The sequence below is a fragment of the Girardinichthys multiradiatus genome, chromosome 7 (assembly GCF_021462225.1).
Source record: "Girardinichthys multiradiatus isolate DD_20200921_A chromosome 7, DD_fGirMul_XY1, whole genome shotgun sequence".
In the NCBI taxonomy this organism is placed as follows: Eukaryota; Metazoa; Chordata; class Actinopteri; order Cyprinodontiformes; family Goodeidae; genus Girardinichthys; species Girardinichthys multiradiatus.
This window is the reverse complement of record NC_061800.1, coordinates 18,093,222-18,118,320: the sequence shown is the minus strand read 5'-3', so window position 1 is coordinate 18,118,320 and position 25,099 is coordinate 18,093,222. Positions and strand designations below refer to the sequence as shown.

The 25,099-nt window shown below is 40.4% G+C and overlaps 1 protein-coding gene across 7 annotated transcripts in view; it reads left to right on the top strand.

Annotated features, from left to right (window-relative positions):
• Positions 1 to 1,927: 1,927 nt before the first annotated feature.
• The window catches only part of dachd (dachshund d), a 147,317-nt gene continuing 124,145 nt past the window's right edge, over positions 1,928 to 25,099 (top strand). For 2 of the 7 annotated variants that reach the window (XM_047370737.1, XM_047370738.1), the window contains exon 1: positions 1,929 to 4,227. In XM_047370737.1, coding sequence (XP_047226693.1) covers positions 3,671 to 4,227 — 557 coding nt within the window. In that variant the 5' untranslated portion in view covers positions 1,929 to 3,670. Of the gene's footprint in view, positions 4,228 to 25,099 lie in introns of all 7 variants that reach the window. The other 5 variants (XM_047370741.1, XM_047370740.1, XM_047370736.1 and 2 more) reach the window with 4 other exon arrangements.

Genomic DNA, 25,099 nt, shown 5'->3' with positions numbered 1-25,099 from the left:
TATTTAAGTGAAAGGTTAGCAACATAAAGGGCAATCGGATTGCTTGGCAATGAATTTTAAGCAGCTATTGATTTTACACTACAAGCTCCCATCTTCTCTGAATGATAATTTTTGGAAATTGCACCCTGCTTATCTTAAGGCTTCTCTGGTTAACATAAGACATAGGGAGTGAGAGAATTTAAGGTAAAGATGGGACAAAAAACAAGAATGTTATAAAGATCAAACTTACTCTGCTCAATATAAAGCACCCGTAAGCTGAAATATATTTTAAAAACAAGGTAATTATAGACAAAATGATAATATCATGTATACACTACAGGGAAAAAGAGAGCAATTAGAATTTTGGACATGTAATTTTCAGGTGCATTTACATCAGTTTGGAAATATGAGAGCTGAGAAATGTTATAAACTCGGAGCTCCGAAAAAAGAATCTGTAATCAAGTCAAGATAGTTATTTGTCAAATTGACACTGAGAGCTGCTATAGGACCTGTAAATATACAGAGATCTGAACTTAGTCCATTGCATGACACTTGGTTTTCCTATCTAAATCTTCATCCCCTCTTTTATCCCGACTAGAGAGTTGAGATGTTACTGTTCTAGCTCTATGAAGTTTCGCTCAAAACTGAGCTTTATTAGGTATACTAAGATAAAATCAACTCTGCTGTGCTTTGTCTCAAGACTGTGCTGTATGTGTTCTTCCCTTTCACTGCTCAATACCCCTGAAAAGCAATATTGATGGTTATCTTTGGGAGCTTTAACGTCCACCCAGCACTGAGTCGGTGTTCCGTCTGTCAAATATTAGGTTATTTATCTTTTCCCCCTTATAAATCCATCTGTTCAGCTGTAATTCTTTTAAAATATTACAACTCTTATTATGCGGATTTAAATCGTTAAGCAAGTGATAAAAGACTGGGAACGCTGGCGTGATCTGCTGGAAATTAGGTCTTAAAATCCATATTTAATTAGTGATCTCAGGTTTGCATCAGCTTACAAATAGTCACTTGAGATAATGTTTTAGTTGTGCACAAAACTTGTATTTTATATACAGCAAATCTCTGAAGTGTAAATACCCCTGTTGAACTGCCAGATTTTGAGACATTAATTCCCAAAAGAGTGCAATGACCTGGTTGCATAAGTGGGCACACCCTCAAACTAGTACTTTGCTGAAGGACCTTTTAGTCTGATTTCACATCTTTAGTATGCTATCACTCTACCAGGCAAAACTTCTCGAAATCTACCAGATTGTGAGGATATTACTTGTCCACATTCCTCTTCAGATGACCCCACAGATTTTCTGATTTTCTTTCTAGAGTTTGACTAGGCCATTTTATAAATGTTATTTTCCTATCATGAAGTCATTATTTTGTTATTTGGACGTATAATTGACCTCATTATAATGATGAAAAACAACAAAGAAATCCTCTTCATCTTCAGTTTTCAAGAAGACACCTAAAGGCTTTGGGTTCAAAACTGACTAGAATTTAAAACTGATGTCATCCACCTTTGCAAATACCCCAGTTCCATTGATGGAAGTGTATCCTTAGACCGCGATGCTCCCACTAACATGTTTCACTGTGGGTATAGCATTCGTTTGATGATGTTCTGTACTGTTTTTGTGCAAAAACTGTGGGTGGCCTAAAACTTCAACACGGTGTTGTGAGATCATAACACATATCTCCTACAAGGTGGGTAGAGATTTTAGCCATGCCTGGCTGCTATCTTTGGAAGAAAATTCTTCTTTCTTGCAATCTTCCCCCTTACTCCAGAGACATAACAAGAATACAGGAGATTGTTATCACATGTAGAACAAAACTGGTACTTGCTGGAAATTTCTGCAGTCTGTGCATAGCTTGCCTGACAAAATTGTCACTGTCTGTGGCTGTTGAGGACCAAAATGCAGACAAGTACTGGGCATCAGCATGATGAGAGCAAGCTTCTTTAATCAAAGGTTCCTTAAAGCTTTACATGAATAGATTCCAAAACTTACATGAGTTCTCCCACGAGGAAACATAAAGCCAGCAGAAAACACAAGAGGGTAGTGAACGAGAGGAACCAGCGACCAGTAATGGGAAACACTGAGCTTTTAAACTGAGGGAAGTGAATGTGGAACAAAGGAATGAGAGGCAAGGCAATCAGCAGGAATTAGTCAGGTGTGGACCGGGTAGGCAGGGAGACTGAGGAACAGATGAACTGATACAAAACTAAACCATGGGAGAAGGGACTAAATAACAAACTCAGGGAAACCGATCTAAGAAAACTATAACAACCTAAGATATAAGAACTAACAAGGTAACCTGAAGACATAGGAGGAAGACCTAACTGAAAGTAAACAAACCCAAACAACTAATGATGCTGAAATAAAGCACACACAAGAATTCAGGAATAAATAAGAAAAATAAACTATCAAAGCCCCACAGAACAAAAACACAAACCAGAACCCAAAATGGCAGAACCTGACAAAAGGTTTCTACCACTGAATTTAGGAGAAACATCCAGGTTTTAGAAGTCTCACTTTTGGAAAATATATACTTCTAATATAGATAAATATTACGGAGCCATGGTAAATATTTATATAAAACTCTGTGGAATTTCTTTTTACCTTTCTGATAGCTGATACCTTTGTTCACTGAGATAAATCTGAACATCTGTACCCTCTCTGCAAACCGGGCCTTTAAATAAAGTCTGCAAATGATCAGATGTCAGAATAACCCTGCTTGGACAGGCAAACTTTATTTCAGGTGAAACGTAGTATTAGTTCAATGTGTGCAGTATGCAACAAGACTGCTGCAGCTTTTTGTGTTCAACATTTTTACCTGAACAGATTTGTCGGTCTTTTTCGGATGAATTGTTCAGGATATGTGTCACATTAAAGGTGGAAAACGTCATCATGGTCTCATTTTAACACGAGTGGAAACACTTTTAAGATCTGATGCAATAAACAACTGCTCCGTGTTCTTCTTTTTTGTCTTTTGCTGTTTCTCAGTAGAAAAAAGCATAATGACTTTGTCAAAACAAGACCAAGCCCAGGCTAATTAAATGAGGAATGGTATTAGTGACTCATACAGGACATGGTTGGTCAGAAAACGGGACGACTGTGAATTGTTTTAAAAAAATAAAAATGACAAGGTAAAAAGGTCAAATACACTCAAGTGTTTAATTTAGATCTGAGAAAGCCTTGCAGGATGCTGGACAGCAGAAGAAACTTATTGTTGCAGCCACAAAAAATAAATGAGCTGGGAAAATATCTCCATCTGATCTAGTATGACTGTGTTCAGTGTGTGGAGTTAATGAGTTATTAAAGCAGAGCTGCAACATTTCAGTAAAGCAGAGAACAGTTAGTTTTATGTTCTTCAAAGGCTCCCACTGTCCCCTAGCTCCTCCCTCTCTGTACCGTGTGACAACAACAACTCATCCACAGAGCGGTGCTGCACTTTTCAGCTCATTTTCCTCCTGTCATTCCTCCTCCTATCTTTGATCATTGTCCCCTCTGAGAAAAAAGAGAAAAACTCACTCAGCACGCCTTTTTCGCTCTAGCTCGTTTTTTTTTTTACTTCTCAACTTAACTGAGGAGCTAAACTCTGAAGGATTTCTCATCTAGGGGTGTCTCGGCAGGCTGGCTTTTTTACTTTGAACTTCGGGCAGCTCTCCTTCCCCCTCTCGTAGGTGACCATGGCCGTACCGGCTGCTCTGATCCCACCAACTCCTCTCGTCCCGCCGCCTCCGATCTCCACTCCCTCCGCCACCACGTCCCCGCCGTCGACAACTTCGTCCCCGTCTCCATCCCTGGCGCCGCCGTCGGGACCTGGTCAGAACCTGTTCAGATCGGAGCTCCTCGGCACCAGCAGCCCGGGCATCCCGACCCCGACCGCGGCTTTGCCCCCGAGCAAGCCCGTCTACTCGACCCCGTCGCCCGTCGAGAACATCCCGCAGAACAACGAGTGCAAGATGGTCGAGCTGCGCGGCGCCAAGGTGGCTTCGTTCACCGTGGACGGCTGCGAGCTCATCTGCCTCCCGCAGGCGTTCGACCTGTTCCTGAAGCACCTGGTCGGCGGGCTGCACACGGTCTACACCAAGCTGAAGCGGCTGGAGATCACGCCGGTCGTGTGCAACGTGGAGCAGGTCCGCATCCTCAGGGGGCTGGGTGCCATCCAGCCGGGGGTGAACCGCTGCAAGCTCATCTCCAGAAAGGACTTCGAGACGCTCTACAACGACTGCACCAATGCGAGGTGAGTGCGGAGACCCGCTGTGCGCGTCCTCACAGCAGCGAGCCGTGCGTAAAGGCGCAGCGGCATGCATGCAAGAGGGAGACATCCTGTTTTTCCCATGCAAAAAGGGTTGGATCCAGCAATTTTCTAATGACATTTGATCATTCCCTGTGCATGTGTGGGAAAGGTCTGTGTATGATTGTGGATGCATGTGAAACTGTAATGGCAAAAAAAAAAAAAAAAAAAAAAAAAAAGGTACGGTCGCAGGCTGTGTTGTGCGCCTCGGCAGTTAAAAAGTTAAGTGAAAGTTTTTAACACGTGCAAAGCAAAAGCTGTGACATGATGGATACCCGCTGTCTGCTGCTGAGCCAATAAATCGATAACACAGGCGTTGAATAAACTGCAGACCCAAACCTGCCGCCTTAACAACAATCTTAAAACAAATAATCTTTTTGTCACTTTTTCCATTAGATTTGCAACTCCTTTATTATTTTTATTTTATATTTTATTGACTGAAATTAACTAGTTTGAGGTATCCTTTTATGTCCTCTCCACTTGGGCAGTAAGATTTCAATTAGGATAATTAAAATTAGCTTCAAGTAAACAAATGGATATAAGACCACAATAATTGAGTAATGTACTTACTTTCAGTTTTTAGTACCACCAAATTAATGGAGTACTCAAAGAGTATTAAGAATTTTTTTTTTCTTTTTCGTACAAATAATCTAGCTCATCAAAATGACTTATGTGAGATTCTGCCTCAGTTAAACATCCTTAATTGTAATAAAATAAAATAAAAATATGGAGGTTTAAACAAATTTAAGCATTACAACATACAAAGCAAGCAATTTAACCTTGATCTGTTTTTGAAAGCTGACTGATTTAAGCACAGATCAATACTGGATTAAAAGCCATTTTTTATTGTCCTGTTGCTCCTTGTCTGTGATGCATCGCTTAAGTCTCTCAGGACGGTGGAGCCTGGTCAAATTTACCCTCTCACCTGTCACTGTGATTGATTCTGTATTGATCTCTCCCACTTGCATTCAGAGATGAGCAAATATGGAAATGCAAATATGATGGAAAGCCACCCCTCAAGTGAGAGAGGATGGCAAAATAAAAGCAGTTAAAGTCACTTTGACTCTCGGTTTTAAAAAAGAGATGTACCAGTCAGGCAGATCAAAGACTGAAAAATCATTTCCCCCCCCTGTTAATTAAATGAATCAGAACTGATAGCTCCTCCTATTCTCAGTCTATAAATGCATTACACAACAGCATGTAAGGTGGTGCATATTTTTTAAGTTTCAGGTAAATTTCACAGACAGATGTTTTATGCATAAGTGGGGATGATCTTGTAATTCCTTCATTTTCTGTTGAACCTGCAGGACATTTTCTTCCTTTTTTATTTGTTACAGTTTTTAGAATAAAAAAATAAATAAAAAACGGAGTCGGAATCTTAATCGGAATCGGCCAGGAAAAGCCTGATCGGCACATCTAGTTTAAAAGCATGCACCGTTTTTAATTTTTCTTTGCTAAATTAACAATGTGAGTTAATGTGGGGAAAGAAAATCACTAAGTAAATTAAGCTATGCAGAATTTAAATGCAAATATGTCAAAAACTCACAATGTACCTTTAGAAAATCTTTGAATAATCTTATGAAATGAATCATGTTTTATACTAAATGTATTTAAATATTTAGAATAATCTGCACTCTGTATTTTGCACCTGACTTGACACATTTGGCCTCACACACCTCTGTGCAGCTCTCTGCTGCTTCATATTCCCGTTTTAGCAGCAATTGTCTCAACAGCTCACCTGTGCACTCCGGTGCTTAAGCATCATTTACATAAAGCATCAAGGGACCCGAACACCCCCCTCCCCCCACTGCTGCCTTTATCTACTGTACAGATCCTCCTCTGAAGCTCGGCGTGGAGCTTCAGGTGACAAAGTATGTGGCTGAACTCTCTGGGTTGTCAATGGTGGGGCCTGGAAAGGGGGTGGGTGGGGGGTGGACAACCAGCGATGGGGTTAAAGGATAATGCAGTGCCTCACGTCGCTTTAATGACGCTAAAGTGCTGGGCTATTACGGGCACACGGACAGGACTGTAATTGTCCCTGAAAGCAGCCAGGTTCTCCCCGGCGCTGGGCTGAAATCAATCACTCAGACCCGGGCCTGCCTGCCCCATTTGGAGAATTACATCATGGATGGCCGAGGCTTTCGCGGGGATAAAAGGCTTCTTCTGTTGCTTGGAAAGAGTTGATTTTATTTGCAGGGATGTGCCACCTCTCGCTCCGTCTCGCCCGCTGATACAGCTGCTGACGAAATGATCACTTTGAGTAAACAGCACACAGGTTGCCCTCAGGGGTGAAAACAAGTTCCCTCTTTTTCCACCAACTTACAGTCAGATAAAAAAAATAAAAAAACGGAAAAGTATCCGAGTTCACGGGTTTACCCCGGTCGGGTTACAACAACAGCAGCCTGCTGCCTGGGATAGTTTAGCTTTTCATCTCCCCCTCTATTACACACAGTGCCACTGCTCTTTTTTTATTCAGTGGCACAGTAACAATGAGGTGAATAATACTCCTATACAATGGCTCTCTTACTACTTCACATGCAGTTTTCCCCCTCCTTCTGGCGGTCTATTGTGCTAAAACAACACCGACCTCTTTTTAGTGCACACAGTGTGAATGAGAATAGCATCACGAAGCTCCACTGCAGCCTGCTGTTTCAGTTTTGATGTGGACACAAACAAGCCAAGCCAACTTGTTCCCTGCTACACTCGCTGTTTAAACGCCTTTAAAGAGTATTGTTCACTGGAGTTTGTGTGTGTGTGTGTGTGTGTGTGTTTTGGTCGGTTCAAGTCTAAGCCTTGGCCGTTTTCCTGATCCAAAGCTTTGAAAAGTTACAGCGTAAAAAAAACACAAAAAATGTTCAGCATAGTTTTTTTAAATCCTTTTAATGAGCTACCAGAGAAAGTGGAGGTCTGGCTGGAGCTTCGCCCCCTTCCCCCACCTGTTGCTGCACACTGCCGGTCAACTGGCTAAAGAAAAAAACGACCACATTTTCCTCCTCTCACAAGAAAGGCAAACTTTACTGTTCTGAAACGTTTTTGTGAAACCATCATGGAGGTCAGTTGGAATTTTTTGTTGTTGTGTCTTCATGTGTTTAAATAATTTCAATCTAAACGTTGTAATAAAAGACTTTAAAGTCCTTTTTATGAGATGACAGAGAAAGAGCAGGAGTGACAGCATATTTGTCTGAATGCATAAAGAGGAACACGGTGCTCCCTGCTCCCACACATGTTGCTGAGCACTGCCAGTCAGCTAGTTGACAGAAAACATCTGCATTTTACCCCTCTTACAAGAAACACGAATTTGGCTGTTTCGAAACATTTCTGGTCCTGCAAAACATGGCTAGTCATTGTGTGGAAACTTAAGGGCAGTCGATGTCTGTTAAGCAGCCGACTGCATGCTAGCTACTTGAGCAGATAGCCCAACTAATTAAACACCTGACTTCAACTGCCTAAACTTGTGTTTCTCTGTAAAGAGTAGAAAATATCTAGTATTCTGAGCAATGGGCAACAACTAACCTTCAGTCTTCTACCTTCGGTAGAAACATCCACACAGAAGAGTGTTGGTAATGGCTCAACCTGTTAGCACTCAGGTGTGGTCCATTCAGTGTTTGAAAATAAGCCTCAATGATCCAGTCACCGGTCAGACCCTGTCAAAAGAAAAATCGTCTGATTCCAATCAACAGCCGGGTTCTCTGTGCATCTCTGCGGTTATATTTGTGGTTCTCCATTAAAAGCAGAACAACAAAAAGGTGTAATAATCTGTGAAATGAACACATGAAAACTATTACTGACTTTAGGAGTTGTTCATTCCAGATTTGTTGCTTAATTCTATGTATTAAAATCAAGATAATAATAAATGTTATAGATACTATTATTACATACAGTAACATGAGTAATTAATGTTATTTTATTTGCATGGCAGCAGTGATTGTAGCTTCTCTGTTATAAGTAAATGTGATTATATCTTGTTAAACTGAGATCTTATTATTGTGTGAAAAATGGCGAGACTGTAGTAGTTTTACTCACCGTCAGGATCTCATTGTAGCCTATAACTTAAATCCTAAAAATATCTGTGTTTGAATAGTCTATGCTCAGTTACAGATCATTATAACTAATCTTAACTAAATACCAGAAATATAGTCACTATTAACCTCTTTTTTTCTGAAGGGCTCTTGTGCCAGATTACCAGTGTTCCACACTGATCCGGGTTCAGTAATCTCCCCCATTTACATTACATGACTCTGGCCCCACCAGGAGCCCCCGCTGGAGCCCCCGTGTTCCAGCTACTTGTTTTCCCTTTTCATTTTCCCCGTGGTGGGATAAAAAAAAAAGGTTCTTATTGCTGCGTGACACTTGAACTCCCTGAAAGGTTATTATAACACGGGGGCGTCGTGGAGATATCGCATATCTCTCATTGGTCTGGTTTTTTTGTGTGTGTGCGCAGGCAGGCTATCCGATGGTGGGGCAACGGTTTTAATTGACAATCATTGTCTACCCCTTGAAGGTTAACCACATGCCCTAGACAGCATCTCACCACTGGGAACGACCCCGGCTTTTCACTTACACGCCCTGCTTAAAAAGATTTTCCCTGGCTTGTTTCAATCAGGTCGCAGTAAAACCATTTATATATATATATATATATATATATATATATATATATATAATTGATGTTGATGTGAATAGGATGTGTTGCGAGAGCTCTCACCTCTCGTGTTCTTACTTCTTCAGTGTTTATCCCTAAACACACATATTTGCAAATGACGGTAATTGTTTTGTTTAGCGCTCAGTGTGAGCTGCCACTGAGGGTGCCAGCTTGTCTCTCTCCTCTTCTTCTCTCCTCTCTGCTGAGCTCTCTTATAATATATTTGTTTTCTACAAGGCGCGCATGTGTTTACAGGTACTCAGGGGAGATTTCTGGATTCCATTCAAATCATTCCCAGTCAGAGTGGGTGCTAAGATACCCCGTCACCGGGCAACCACATCCAAGAGGGAGGCTCGGGCGGTAATAACTTCAAAAACAGAGTGACAGATGCCTGATTAGAGAAGGAGAAGGAGAAGAGGGGCGGGGGAGAGAGATAAAGATAGACAGAAAAAAAAGAGAGTGAGAGATAATGGTATACAAAGCTGTTTAAAATCCAAATCTGTTGAAGTACTTTCTCCAAAAGCCAAATTGGCATTCATATTGTCTTTTTCTTTATTGGAGTGAAGAGAGGAAAAAACTGCATTTAAAGTTTTTCTTTCTTTTCCCACATTTTAATCCTTCAGTGGGGATCTGCTAAATTTGATTAGGTACAGTACATGTGCTCAAGTCAACTGTGCAGTTGGCAGATGGTGGCAAGGTGTTGTTTTTTAATTTATTTTTTTTTACAAACAAATAGCCTCCTTGAAAGTCAGAATTGCTTTATTGAGTTGACATGCATTGAGCTGGAAAAAGAGCAAATTAAAACAGTTTTTTCCCCCTTTTTTGGGAAAACATCCATAAAGCAGCTTGGTTAACCAAACACACTCTCCCGCCTTTTGGCTTTTCTTTCTTTCACCATCATATTTCTGTAGCTTTAAATGAAGCCGAGCCAAGACTCTTAAAAACCGCAGATTTAACTTGTTAGAGAGGCTTTGTTTGACACTGTCTAATGTCGTTTGTGGATTTGGAGGCTATTTGCATGGCAAAGAGGCCCTGTATTGTTAATTTGCCTTGTGGATGCATTAGCTGTCCACGCTCCTGTCTTATTTGCATGCCTTTACTGGATTCGCAGCAGTGATTGAATTGCCAATTAATTCTTTTGCGAAAACAAATTGTTTTTTAACTGTGATGCACCAATCTGTCAGGGATATCGGAATCGGCCAATTTTCCCTTCATCGGCTTAGATTTGTGAAAATCTGATATTTTTTCCATTAATTAGGTGGATTAAAACTAACAACACTCACCATTTAATAAACATAAGATGAAGCATAGGAACATAGTCTTTGATGCATAAACGGGAATACCCCTTTAAATCTAGAGCTATACCAATCAAAGGGCCAGAGATCGGAATAAAAGAATTTTTGAGTGATTGACTCTGGTACGTTCTAATAAAAAAAGCTGATTTATTTTTCTGAATTATTAAATGCATAAGTTATAAGCACATTAACCATGTAAAACCATGTAAAACCATGTACTTTGATCTACTTTTATAGTGAAAATCAAATATATTTTAGGGATGCATAAATGGAGATGATCTGTTAATTTATTTCTGGTCTGAAAGTATAAAAACTACTACCTCTTTCAAGGAACCTGCAGGACATTTTTAAGCATGCCATATGTGGGTTTTTTATGCGGTATAGTTCTTAAAGAAAAAGTAATTGGAATTGGTCAAAGTTGGTATTAGCAGGTCATAAAAAAAAATAAATGGTATTCAACATTTGCCAGAAAAGCCTGATGGGCTTTCAAAACTGCTGCCTCTATCAAAAAATTTTACTTTTTTATTTGCTATAGTCCTCTGAGTAAAAAAAAAATAGAACTGGCATGTCAGACCTTCTTGAAAACCAGATATTGGAATCCGTATTGGCCTGGAAAAGCCTGATCAGTGCTTCTGTAGTTTTAAGGTCTCCCTACATTAATACACAAACTGAAATTATTTTGGCTAAGTTCAGTCATGTCAACCGGCTACCCAACATGAGTGATCTTCTATAAGATGCTTAATTTCCGTATGTACTTTTGGTCTTACCTTATGGGTCCCATTCACATTACTGCACATTTAAAGAGCATGGCAGAAGTCACTGCCGCTTGTACCAGGATATTAAACGCTACTGACAGAAGTTAGGGGGAGCAGATGAGATTTCCTGATTGGAGAAGGAACGCCGGCCCTTGCTGGGCTCTGTCTAATATGGTCACATGGAGAAATTGATTTTCCTCAGAAATTAATTAATTTTTCATATAGCCCAGAGCTGGAGTTTAAAAAAAGATCGCATACTTGCTGGTTTCCTATTTTCCCCATTTTCTTTTTTTAAGAATTATTGCCTAATCATATTAATACTTTTGCCCTAAGGATGAAAAGATAATTGTACAAATGCATTTGGAAATATGTATCACTGAGTATTTATGATTAAATTATGCAAATAACTCCGCTCCCATCTTTCGTGGGCCCAGATTGTCTAATTAGGATTGATATGGCGAATAGATGTTGGGGAATCTGAATACAAGCATGTCCAAAGAGCAGAAAATTGAAAATGACAAGGCTGGAATCCTTAAAAAGTATGTTGAGTTTTTTTTTTCTCTCCCCTCCTCTCTGTCTAATTCAGCGTAGCTGTATCAGGAGTTAATTTTCCCCAGCTTCATTTCTCGTCTGAGCTGACAGGAAAAGGAATCCATCAGGGAAGCAATCTCAGATGGGATTCCACAAATTTCCTCTCCTTGTTTTTTCTCCTCCTCGTCATTTTCTCCGGGCCTATCATGGATGAATCTTCTCCTGAGTAAACATGGAGATGTTATTCCTCCACTGTCAATGTTTTTGGAGCTTTTTGCTGAATACAAAAGGAGTCCTTTTTAATAATTGAAGTATACCAAGAAAGGAATGTCATCCAACAAAAGCCCTTTGTGCTTTCGGAATCTCAGCGCAGTAAATCCCATCATATTATCCAAGTTTTTTTCATTTTTCCCAAAGGAAAAAAAGAGATTCTTTAATAAATGTATAACACTTCTAGCTTAAATTGAATTCAACAGTAGTAAGATTTTGTTCATAGGCATTTATGAATAAAAACAAAATTTTTTTTTATCAGGACCTAAACCTTTATTAGTATTCCTGCAGACTTTGAAATAAATTCATATTTTATTGCAGTAACACTGTCCTAAACTGCAAAATATAAAGAAATCCAACCTTTAACTCAACGGTCGAAAACAATCCCATTTTAAGAAAAGTGTTTTAAAAATAGCTGTAAATGCAAAGTAATTGATGCCTGCTTTATGTTTTTGGTTCACTTGCGGATCACTTCATTGTTTTGAAGTTCATTTAAGTGTTTAGAAACTTTTAATTAGTAATCTAGACCTTGCATTTCCTTGGTTATAAAATTAATGTGACAAAAAGGTCTAATTCTCTTTGCCACTCTTCAAAGTGGGAAAGACAAGACAACATGCAACAAAGTAAGGCAGATGTCTGAAGATCTTCCTCAATCAGAAAACCATAAGAAGCAGATAAGTTGCACATATCTACAGTCAGAGCATTATTTAAAAAAAATGTTTTAAATAACTTGAACGGTGAAAAATAATTCCTTTAATCTCACTGCAACAAGTTTTTCAGTCTGAGAAAAGATGAATTTATTTGAAGGATTTTTACATGTCTTTAACAGGGGTGCCAATAATTACTAATGTCGCTGTACACAAAGATTTAAAGTTCTCTCCATTAATGTTTAATATGTTTTAAACTCCAGTTAGATCTGACTGAACACAGACCTGTACCCCGACTGGAGGCATGAGCTGTGTAATTTTAACACCAGCCGCTCTCCTCGTTGGGTTCAGTGGAACATCACAGGACAGAAAGCGACATCAGCTTCCACTCCTTCTTCTTCTTTTAACTTCAGATGTTGGGCACAGCATGGGAACAGCTCCAACAGTATCTATTAAAGCGCTGATCGTTATCTAATCTTTACCTGGTGCTAGCTAGAAAAGCCCTGAAGCTAATGACACTTGAGACTCACAGCACTTTCTGAGGTGGTTCAAAGCTGCTGCTCAGTTTCATCAGATGGGCAAACTAAGAATAAAAAAAACAGCCCCACGGCCAGTAGGTTTCGGTTTGAATTATCATAGCAGGAAATAAAAATAACTTTTCTGATCCAAAAGTGAAGTACGATCATGGTCATCACTGCTATTTGTTAAATCCTTGTGTTCTAATTCTGAATGCTGCCAGATATGGCATGTCTGTGAGTGAAATTCTTCATTAGATACATAAATAGGTCATATCTAGACAACATGTCTTACAGCACCATTTGAAGTCTGACTCTAATTGTCAGATTGCTCCAGATCTGTCTTTCAAACAAGTAAAAAAAAAAAACATTTAGCAAGTTAGAAATCAATCAAAATGAATTCATTAATCCTAAGGTCGTTGGCAAATTTTGCGGTTCTTCAATGAAAAAGACCAGAATGAAGTCAGATGAAAAGAGTAGAGACGCACCGATCAACTGAGTGGAGGTTGGAACCATCCAGTTTTCCCCTGATGCAGTGGTTAGTAAATGGCAGGTCATATACTGTAAGTTTTTTCTCCTGTTCATAAAATTAATCAAATTTTAAAACTCCCACAATTTTCTGTCTATAAAGGCATCAACAAACAACTTGTACTTTGATGCACTTTTTGATTTAATAAAAATCAGACAAAGCTAAGTAATTCTTTTAACAACTACCTTTACCAAAGAACCTGCCGAACATTATTCTTTTTTGTGCATCATGGTCCTTTAAATAATTGGCAGGTCAGGCCTGAATGAACACAGGAAATCTGTATCAGCATCGAAAAGCCTGATAGGTGCATATTTTGGGTTGATATTTACAGTCAGATTTTTATTTACTTGCAGTTCAAAGCCAAGTGTGTGGCCCTTTTCATTTGAAGGTCTGCAGTTCTTGCTTTTTATCCAATAAGAGCCACACCTAGAGCTGCTTCTTGATGGCTCCACACACCTGTAGAGGTTATGAGCGCAGGGTATCAATATCACCAGGTCAACACATTTCCATCCAACACTGACATCTCTCTTTGCCTTTCACCCTCTTTTCTCCCTACCTCTCTCTTTCTCTGCCTCTCTGTGCATCTCTCTGGGTGAGCCAAGTGAGAATATCGGCAGGAGTTTTTATTGGTTGCACCGCTTGGGTTTCTCTCCTCGTAGACTCAAATGTCACCGTCTCCCTGATGTTTCTCTAAAATCGCCTGTGCCACCACTCGCTGTGGCGCCTGGCTATTATTACCCTCCTCTTAAAGAGTGACAGTCGGGTCCTCGGAGATGTGACACAAACCCTCCGCAGATGGAGCTGCATGTAGCGAGGTGTCAATCTGACGCTTGCAGCCAATCAGGCTGCGGGAAAACGGTGTACTGTAGACCAACTATGCCTGGTCAGAACATCTTAGTTCCATACTTTGCACTTATAAATGTTTTATTTGTCCCCTGCTTGTGGTTATGCCTTGAACAGTTGCTTGGGTTTTATATTAGGCAAGGGGTGTTTGGACGAATGTCTCAAGGTATGAGAACCATTTGTAAAAATGAAAAAAAAAAAGTTTTATTTAATTTATTTATTGTTCTGATTTTTATATGTAGACCTAAGCAAAATCAATAGGTGTAGTTTTTGTAATGTTATTGCATGATACATTTTTGCTGTGCTACTCTTTATACAGTAACACGAGTATATGAATGGGGATGCACAGAGAAACTGACAGGTGGCTAGTGTTGACTGATTTTTAGAACTACCGGGCCTGGCCGGTACCTGGCTGGTACCTGGCTTGTAAAAAACTCAAATATCAGATCTGTTTCCAAACACTGAATGCAGTAAACCAAACACAACTTACATGTTGTGTTAACAAACACACTTTTCAGTGTGGATATTGTTACTTAGGGAGGGGGCTTAAAGTTAGTAACGCACATGAGTGAGTAACACAAGTATAACAATAGGGAAGCACCGAGACGTTGTCCTGTGACTGGAATTGGTGAATTTTCATCTGAACTGACCCTGACTAGTAAAAATCAAAGCTATTTCTGATCAGGGAATGTACTGAATGTATGGTTCAATAAAGGTCGCCTTAACAACAAGACTTTTTGGTGTGTGTGCTGTTACCTAAGGAAGAAGACTTAAAGTTAGTAATTTTCAGGATCAGTGAGATGTTAAACAGTGCAGTGGAGGTTCTTTTTTTTATATGGGATATAGAACAAAAGAAGGAAACAATTGTTTAATATATTAAGCGAGCTACAAAGCCACTTGCGGCTCTGGAGCTGCAGGTTTCAGACCCCTGATCTAGCAGATGAAAACTTTGATACTATTTCAATACAGCTGAAAGCAAAAGGGCTACACCTTAATTTTTCATTCATTGTTAAAGTAAAAATGTAAAGGTAAAAAATGAAATTGGTCCCAGGGAGCAATCAGTTAAGCTTTCTGTGCCTATGCATATAACCATAAGAAATGTATTTAGTATTGTGTCTTCAGTACAGGGGCCATAACAGGGGCCAGGGCCAGTTCTACAGGGGCACTGGCCCATGGCCCCTGTCTAGAACCACCCATGAAACAGTGACATGGAGAAACTATTTAAAAGGAAACGGTATTTTCATCAATATGTCCAATAGATCTATAGGATAAACACCTGCTTAATGTAGAAGTGTTGTGCTTATTGTGAAGAGTGTTTTCTTGTTTTGCAGTTCTCTTTTTGATAGAATACCTTGTGTATAACAAACAGATATTAGTTTATGAATTACTCAGACTATCTGCTCGCATAGCCAGCCTGCAGTCTGCTCCTTAACAGGGATGCTACTCATAGCTTGCCAACTGTAGTTTTGACTTATCTTAATAAAAGTGATAGGTGGCGCTGCTTTAGTTTCAACATGACTGCTCTGAAATAATTCCAAACAGGCTCATTTGTCTTTCTTGTAACCAAGAAACTGTACCCGCAGCGACAGGTGAGAGAGGCTTGCCTTACTCTACGGCCCAAAACTCTGGTCACTCACGGCCTTTTCTGGTGTCATTTTTGAAAGTTGACTGACAGGAAATGGGGTTAAGAGAGAGAGAGGGAGACATGCAAAGGCCAACTGGCCGGGGCTGGACCCGTGACGGCCGCGTCAAGGACTGTATCCTCCGTACATGGGTTGGACGCTCCAGCCCTATGCCACTGTCAAACCCATCTGGCGTCATTTTTAAAGGACTTAACCTGTAGGAACTTTTTGACAGAAAAGTTAAATGGTTTTTAAAGCCAATGTTTTTAAAACTTTGGTATACCTTAATATCAATAACTGGCCTATGCTTAATTCATACGATTTCCAAATTAGCAAAAAATTCAGTGATGTGTCCTGTGTATGGATGTCAACATGGTTTGTCAACATACATTAACCTCCATGTAATGTTCATGTCGGGAGTAACAGCATGTCTGTGGTTTGGAGACACCGTGTGTGTGTGTGTGTACGCGTGTGTGTGTGTCAGAGAGTTAGAGAGAGAGGGAGACCCCCTCGCACAACTTCACATATGAATGGTCTTGTGTGAAAGGAGGATGAATTGAATCAAGCTGACATAGCATGCCAATAATCTTTGTCTCATTCCCAATGCTGTATTCATTTGTGCCACAGAGAGATTTATTGCATGATTGACAATTATGAGAGGGTGACCTAGTTCTTTGTGATGGAACAAAAAATGGTTTTAATCAGTTGCCTTTGCTTTCTTTTTGCTTTGTCTGTGCACATGTGACGCTCCTGCCTGCTAAAGAATAGGGAGAGCATCCCTTCCATGATATACTTCTCCTCTCCTCCCCCTCCCCCTCCCCTCCGTTTCCAACTATTGAGACTTGAGCATTTTTCTTGTAATGGCTTTACATATTTTGCATAGAATCACATCATCCAGCATGCATCTCCTACAGCACAAAAAAATGAATTTCCTACCCCATTAAGCAATGCCAGCTGTCCAAATGGATTGTGCTAAAATTACATTTGTACAAATGCTCTTCGATCTCCAACTTTGGTGTGGAAGTATTGCATTGCATGCATATAGCTTAATGTGCAATATTGTTGCATGTGTTTATATAATTTTTTGGTTGTTTTTCATTCGCATCCCAATTCCACTCATCCCCCATTTCCCCACTTCATTTGTGCCACACATTTCCCAATTCCTTTCTTTCTCAGTGGTTCAGTCTATCTGACTATTAGCTGTATGTGTGCAGGCCAGTCAAGCTTAGATTACTACGACTGTGAGGAGGAAGTCTCCGCTCCTCCTGGGACTCCTGCTTGACTGGCCCCACAAATGATACAAGCCAGGGGTTTAGTTTGGAGTTAATATCCTGCAAAATTGTCCTGCCCAGCCTCGGCAGAACGGCGGATGATTAAATGACATGAGCATATCAAAAACATTTTTCTCAGACTAGTGGCTGTTAAGTGTCGTGCTGGTGCGGCCCCGTCTCCCAAGGTTACCATTAAAAAGAAAGGAATATTCAGTGGGAAGTGGGTGTCATTGAGCTATGATTGTGTGTGTGGTCGTATTAGTGTGTGTATACCTGCTTTAGATGTCTCTAATAATGCCTTGTTTGAGTGGTTATAATAGCTCAATAGTGTTTCAGGGTCTCTTTGAGAGGTTTGGTAGAAGGTTGAGAGGACATATGCTAATTCTGCTTGGGAAGAATCATCTCTTCCAGAAACACATCCCACTAGAGTTTTCCCTCCTACACTGGGTGCCAGACTTTCCCAAGTGACAAAAAAAAAAATGCTTGAGGCTCCAAAGTGATCCATTTTATCCTTTCTTTTTCAAAGGATGCTGTGCTTTGTTTTAACCTCAGCAGGAAAGGAGATGAAAGGCAGTGTAATAAAGCCGAAAGGTCTTTCTGTAGTTATCAAATGGCCTTTCACTCCTGACCTTTAAGATGCCACAGTAAGGACTGGAGACAATACTAGAAATACAGATCGGATTTCGGAGATCAAACACTGCTTTGTATGGTTTACTTGCAAGGGAGAAGAAAGAACAACCTTTCACAAGACATCACTTGATCAAGACAAACCAAACTCAAAAATATTTTGTGAAGAATAAAGTTTATTGATGGAACCTGAATTAAATATGTTTGTTTTCAGAATTGGAGATTGGACCATCCAAATGTGTCTGTATTAGGCATGGGGAAGTTTTTAGTAACAAGGTTTTAAAAAAAGTAGAAAAGTACGACAAGAGTGACTGGAGTTCTCTTCGGCTGTGTGGAGCAGAGAGTAATGCTGAAGTCATATCTCACAGTGAATTTCATCCTCTGTGCCCACTCACTATGGTTCGTCGCAGCTCTGATTTTTGGGACCGCTTTTGCTTTATACGCTGGCAGGGACAGTAATAGTCCCATTCAGACGGTGGCACTAGATACGCAGCTGACAACAAAAACAATAGGTCAGATCATGAGCAGAAGACAAAAAACAATATTAATAACAAAATTCTTTTAAAAAAAACTTGCAGTGTTACTAGTGTGGATAATTTATTTATCACAGACAACACAGATACAAAAACTGCATCGATATTCCGGTGAAAAGTCATTTATTCCTTTTGTTTCAGTTATTTTCTTCTTCTCCACCTCTGAGTAGATGGGGTAAACTGGCACATTGTTGCCCCCTAAAGGACTGTAGTGAAAGCTGTAAATCTCTGCCTGTTCAGCCTAGCTAATAAAGTGCATGAATATGAACATGTCCTTCTACAAGCAGTTTTAAAGCGTTTTTTTAAACTACATTTGGCAAAAAAACAAACAGCCAAGCAGACTAAGAGGCTAATTAAACACAGAAGATCAGCTTGTTATATGGGAGATGCCTATACTGATATGATCTAATTTTAGTTTCTGTTTGAGAACTATAATTTACATAATTTATAATGGTTTTATAATTGTATTATTCTTATTGAGAATGGTCTTTAATTACACCATTTGTGTGAGAGAGGAATCATGGTCAAACAATGTTTTACTGTTTACAATAAAGACAATATGATTATGGCATTCACAACTGTTTTTAGCATCTTATTTAGCGATTAGTGTGATTACTCCAGAGCAGTATGCTAGATGACTATTAATGCTATAGTGTTTGTATATTCTTTGGACAATGTAGATTTGTGCTCTAAGATTTCCAAAAAGGTGAAACTTTTCAAAATCCAGCATGTTCCACAACAGACAGGTGTTGAAAGCACTGAAGGACAAAATTGAGCAACTTTGCTGTAATATGTTGAGCCTTCCTGTTATCTGTCTCTCATGCTTAGTACAGTTTTTTGTGTGCTTCTTCTGACTTTATTTTTTAACACCTGTTATTAAAAAAGCTAACTTTAAGTCTTCTTCCGTCTTGAATATGCAGAGAGGAAACAGAAGGGAAATGAATGGAAAATAAACAAGTCTTTACAAAAAAATGAGGAAAGTCAAACACTTACAAAAACTAGTGTGCACAGGAGGGCCACAAGAACACAGGCTGGTGGCAACAACATGAGGATTTGACCAACTGAAGGAGGTTACTGAACGAGGAGCAGGTGGTTGATTGATAACAGGGTGCAGCGTGAGGGAAGGCAAAGAAAGGAAGTTGAACTGAGCAAATGGGAAAAAAATGGCTAAGACAATAAATGGGGAACTGGGTAAGCAAGGAAACAGAAACCAGTAAAATATATAAACAAGAAACCCATCATAAGAAATAATCAAGATTCAGAGCAAATGGTGACAAAGAAGCAGGAGCAACAGGAAAACATGGAATGATTAGTTGACAGGAACTAAGATCTAGGCAGAGTAACTGAAACTTAACCCTGGAACCAAGAGCAGAAAATAAATACATCTGAAATGCTAAATTACAGAACAAAACCAGAAAGAATCCAAAACCAAGGAATGAACTGAATATGGAAAACAACGAGTGACAAATCCCAAAACAAAGCAAAACACAAAACAAAGTCCTAAAGATCATAACATTTTCCTTCAGTAATAGCATCAACACTGAGGAGTGTTATTGTTAGCACATTCTGTTTCAGCAGAGGTGTGGAGTGCTTATTGATCAGGAAGAAAATTGTGATTTTGAATTTCTGCCCAGGCCAGTCAATCTGGCAGTTGTCTGATTTCAGTCACATGCTAATTCCTCTATAAAGAGCAGAATGCCAGTCTAGGAAAACCAAAATAGCTCTAAATAAATGTTACATTTAACCTTAAAGCTGTAAGATTAATGTGCTATCTTTCATTAGAAACAATCAGAATAACTGTTGCTGTTCTCTGTTAAATAAATGTAATTAAATCATGTTATAGATTTTTGTTTTCAATTTGGGTGTAAATACCAAGGTATTTTTAAACGAGAGAGAATCTCATGCCCAGTCTGGATGTTTTTTTTGCACGTGTCTAAACAATCATTTGGTATTTTGTTTGCTCTCTGTGTTCTCACTTACAAACAAGTCATAGAAAGCCTTTTACACAGCACTAGTTTCTGTTGTCTTATTATGCGGACTAATGTTATTTCCAGCTGATGCTGTCATCCAATTGGCCTTTCAAAATGCACGTGCAAGGCTCTGTGAATAGCATTTGAAAATGTGTGAAACTAATTGTCGGCTTAAGTTTTGAAGCTGAAACACACACACATATACATACTAATAATAATAATTGTCTGTCAGTATGGCTAACTGATGCCCAGTGTGTATCTGATGGTTATATGTGTGAAGTGGGAGGTGCAGGATCAAGTTGTTTAAAATGACAAGCTACTGCAATGCATTGACAGGCCTACAGAATCCAGCAGACTCCTGTTTTCTTTCTCATCCATAGACAGACTGACGACAGAGCACGCTAATCATGCTCTTAGATGGTAGTATGTTATCGGGATTCTCGATGGCACCCGGCATTCCTGTCATTCTCAACATTCTTTGGAGGGGCATTCAGAGCCTGAGTGCAGAGTGTTAGTGCCTGCACAGACCCCAAGGGGCTCTGCGTGTGAGTCCCTGTCGGGGCCCGCTGAGCACCGGCCTGTTGACAGCTCCTTGGCACTGTTGTCTCAGCAGGAAGGCATCAGTCGGAGCAGCGGAGGGAGGCTGTGGATGAAGGCTGTCTGTCTGGACAGCAGAGAGTGAACTGAGTTGGAGGAGATTAGGCTTCACCTGAGGGTCATTGTGTTCCCAGAGTAGGCCGCGAGACTTTCTGGCCTCGGTGTTGTTAAAGAGAAAGGTCAGGTCCGCAAACCAGGCTAAGCCCATTAAGTGACCAGCGCTACGTCTTCCTGGAAACCTGACTATGCTTTCTGTTAACTACAGAGTGGGGAGGAAAAAAAACAGCTTTAAAAAGCTGAGGTCGGCCAAATCCTGATGTGAACTGGAGACCTCAGTTAATTGAAAAGAATATTACTGTGTACTCATATGGAGGCATTGCAATCATGTACCTTCATAATACAGAGCATGTTTCATTTTTCAAAGTGCCACTAATTGTTCCACAGTGCCCCTTCAGTAAGTGTATTCTCTACTGAGCCTGGCCTTCGAAGGATATCAACAAGTTTCCAGCAATGATATTTATAACAAAAAAGCAAAAAGTTAAAACATAGTGAAGGAAAACAAAAATATGATTAAATGTACTTAGTAGCAGTAGCAGCATGTGTTGTTCTAAAAACCTAGTAGTGTTTACCCTTATACTTCAGTATGGAGACCTAATTAAGAGCAATGCAACATTGGTGTGAGGATAAAATATAGTCAGTTCATCCACTTTTCTATTTCTGTATTTCTTGGTGTCTAGAGTTGACTTGTTGATCATTCCCTTTAAATGAATAATTTGGATTATTTTTTAAGCTAGGCTCTGTGAAAATATCATCAGGGTAATTTCCCTTACCTGTTGTAGAAAGATGCAACATTGGAGTCAGTTTGTAGAAAAGTAAATAAACTCTTAGCAGTCGAAGGATGATACGTAGCCAGACACACTCATAGTTTTAAGAGATTTTACCTATTTTTAAACAACTCGAATGGAAAATGTTTGTATCCGTGGGATACGACGCTATGTTAGTGAGAATTAAACAGCAACACTTTCTATTCCCTTTTCGTTGTTTCTGCGCTAAAGTCATCTCGGTTGTCTCTGCATGCTGTATTGATCCGCTTCATCAGCAGATCTGCCTAGTCCATTTTCAAACAAATTTGAGACTATGAAAAGCACTGGACTATCCCATCTCACTGTTCCAATGGTTTAAAGATTTTTGAATGAGAAGGCAGAGAAATGTCAGAGTGTCTCGAGTTATTCTGCCCCGCCCCCACTTATTGCTGTGCACTGCTGCTCATCTGGCTGAAACAAGGCTACCTCATTTAAAACAAATACAGATTTGACAGTTTAGGAAACCTGGTTTATGTGTGCCATTGTGCCATTTCTGTCTCTACAGTTGGCTTCTCGTATGAGAAGTTCACACTTTTGGGCGGTTGTTATTCTGTCATTTCGGCCCCATATGGCTTGAGTTGTTCTCACCAAAAAGGGAAGAGCTGTGGGGATAAGTCTGAAGGCATGTTTCTTTTTACAAGCATAAGTATGGGTAAAAAAAAACAACCAGAGGTACTATTTGTGGCTAAATTTAACACAACCTTGTAAAATTGGCTAAACGTAACCCATATATGACAAAGCTGTGTAGTTAGAGTTGCACTTCCTATATAGTTTTTGCCTCCTCTTCAATTGTTGAACTGCTGAAACTCTCTCACATGCTGAATGGACTGCAGATATACAGGGGTTGGACAATGAAACTGAAACACCTGTCATTTTAGTGTGGGAGGTTTCATGGCTAAATTGGACCAGCCTGGTAGCCAGTCTTCATTGATTGCATATTGCACCAGTAAGAGAAGAGTGTGAAGGTACAATTAGCAGGGTAAGAGCACAGTTTTGCTCAAAATATTGAAATGCACACAACATTATGGGTGACATACCAGAGTTCAAAAGAGGACAAATTGTTGGTGCACGTCTTGCTGGTGCATCTGTGACCAAGACAGCAAGTTTTTGTGATGTATTAAGAGCCACGGTATCCAGGGTAATGTCAGCATACCACCAAGAAGGACGAACCACATCCAACAGGATTAACTGTGGACGCAAGAGGAAGCTGCCTGAAAGGGATGTTCGGGTGCTAACCCGGATTGTATCCAAAAAACATAAAACCACGGCTGCCCAAATCACGGCAGAATTAAATGTGCACCTCAACTCTCCTGTTTCCACCAGAACTGTCCGTCGGGAGCTCCACAGGGTCAATATACACGGCCGGGCTGCTATAGCCAAACCTTTGGTCACTCATGCCAATGCCAAACGTCGGTTTCAATGGTGCAAGGAGCGCAAATCTTGGGCTCTGGACAATGTGAAACATGTATTGTTCTCTGATGAGTCCACCTTTACTGTTTTCCCCACATCCGGGAGAGTTACGGTGTGGAGAAGCCCCAAAGAAGCGTACCACCCAGACTGTTGCATGCCCAGAGTGAAGCATGGGGGTGGATCAGTGATGGTTTGGGCTGCCATATCATGGCATTCCCTTGGCCCGATACTTGTGCTAGATGGGCGCGTCACTGCCAAGGACTACCGAACCATTCTTGAGGACCATGTGCATCCAATGGTTCAAACATTGTATCCTGAAGGCGGTGCTGTGTATCAGGATGACAATGCACCAATACACACAGCAAGACTGGTGAAAGATTGGTTTGATGAACATGAAAGTGAAGGTGAACATCTCCCATGGCCTGCACAGTCACCAGATCTAAATATTACTGAGCCAGTTTGGGGTGTTTTGGAGGAGCGAGTCAGGAAACGTTTTCCTCCACCAGTATCACGTAGTGACCTGGCCACTATCCTGCAAGAAGAATGGCTTAAAATCCCTCTGACCACTGTGCAGGACTTGTATATGTCATTCCCAAGATGAATTGAGGCTGTATTGGCCACAAAAGGAGGCCCTACACCATACTAATAAATTATTGTGGTCTAAAACCAGGTGTTTCAGTTTCATTGTCCAACCCCTGTATTTTGACATGTAGCATAATAAGGTTGTAGTTGTTGGCATTAGCTGTTGGCACTTAGCTTAGAAGTCCTTTGTTATGAGTGCATTCCATTTTTGAAAGAAGTAGGTTTTTCAGGTTCAGCCGGTGAGGACCGGTTGTTGCTAGAAATCATCAGATTCCATTCACAAGCCAATTTCTCAGTGCATCACTATTGTTATACTCAGCTTATATTTAATGTTTAATGGAAACACTCCACTCTGAAGAGTGTTTTCACAAACCTCCTTTTTTGTTACCAAAAACTCTGGTCGGTTGATATAAATGGGGCGGGAAAGTCTCTGTTTTGCCAAATGTCTGGGCGATTGTTGACAGGGCCGTATCTTGTATGGCAGGGGCGGGAGGCGGCAGGAGGTTTGCAGACAGATCCGAGTAAATCCTCACATTTATATCCTCTCAGTGCTAAACGCTGATGTACGGCATTCATAAGGTCGTCGTAGCCCCGACACGCTCCCATAAGTCTCCTTTAGCTGCGGTGATGGTTGGTGTCGGAGATATCTTCTGAATGAAAGGAAACACGGGAAGATAGCGTTTGATCCGTGATGGAGATGAGTCCGCATAGGAGTGGAGCCAGTGATTAATAATGGCGTAAAAAAAAAAAAAAGGATGTCATCCCCTGGACGTTTAATGAGAGCTCTTGAACGTATCTGGGAGAGGCGATATGTTGACAGTAGAGGATGCAAATGAGGCTAAATGTGAGAGGAAACCTGAAATGAATCACCCTGCCATGTCTTTGGCGTTTGTGAGTGCTTGGAAGGCGTGTACACGTGCATGTGTGTGTGTATGTCCTGACTATACAGGCAGCCGTTTACGGCGTACAAAGCTTGGTTTGACACTCTCCCTCCTTTGTCTCAAACTGCTAACTGTATTTAATTTCACATCTTATCGGGCCTTGCTTTGTCTGTCTGTGGGTCTCTGCACAGTGGAGGCGACCCCCGGAGATAAACTCTGTCAGGCTCTGGGGTGATTTATTAAATTCTGATTTCTGTGAAGGACTTTAATGTCGAGGGGGGTGGGAAGAGTGGGTGGATGGAAGCAGGGGAGAGGAGGGGGGGAGAAAATATGTCGCAGGTGTCTCTGCCAGCTCCGGGCACTGTTCTCTCTCCATTACCAGCATTGTTAGGTATAGAGAGGCAGGAGAAAAGAGAGAAGTAGGAATCTATGCTGAAT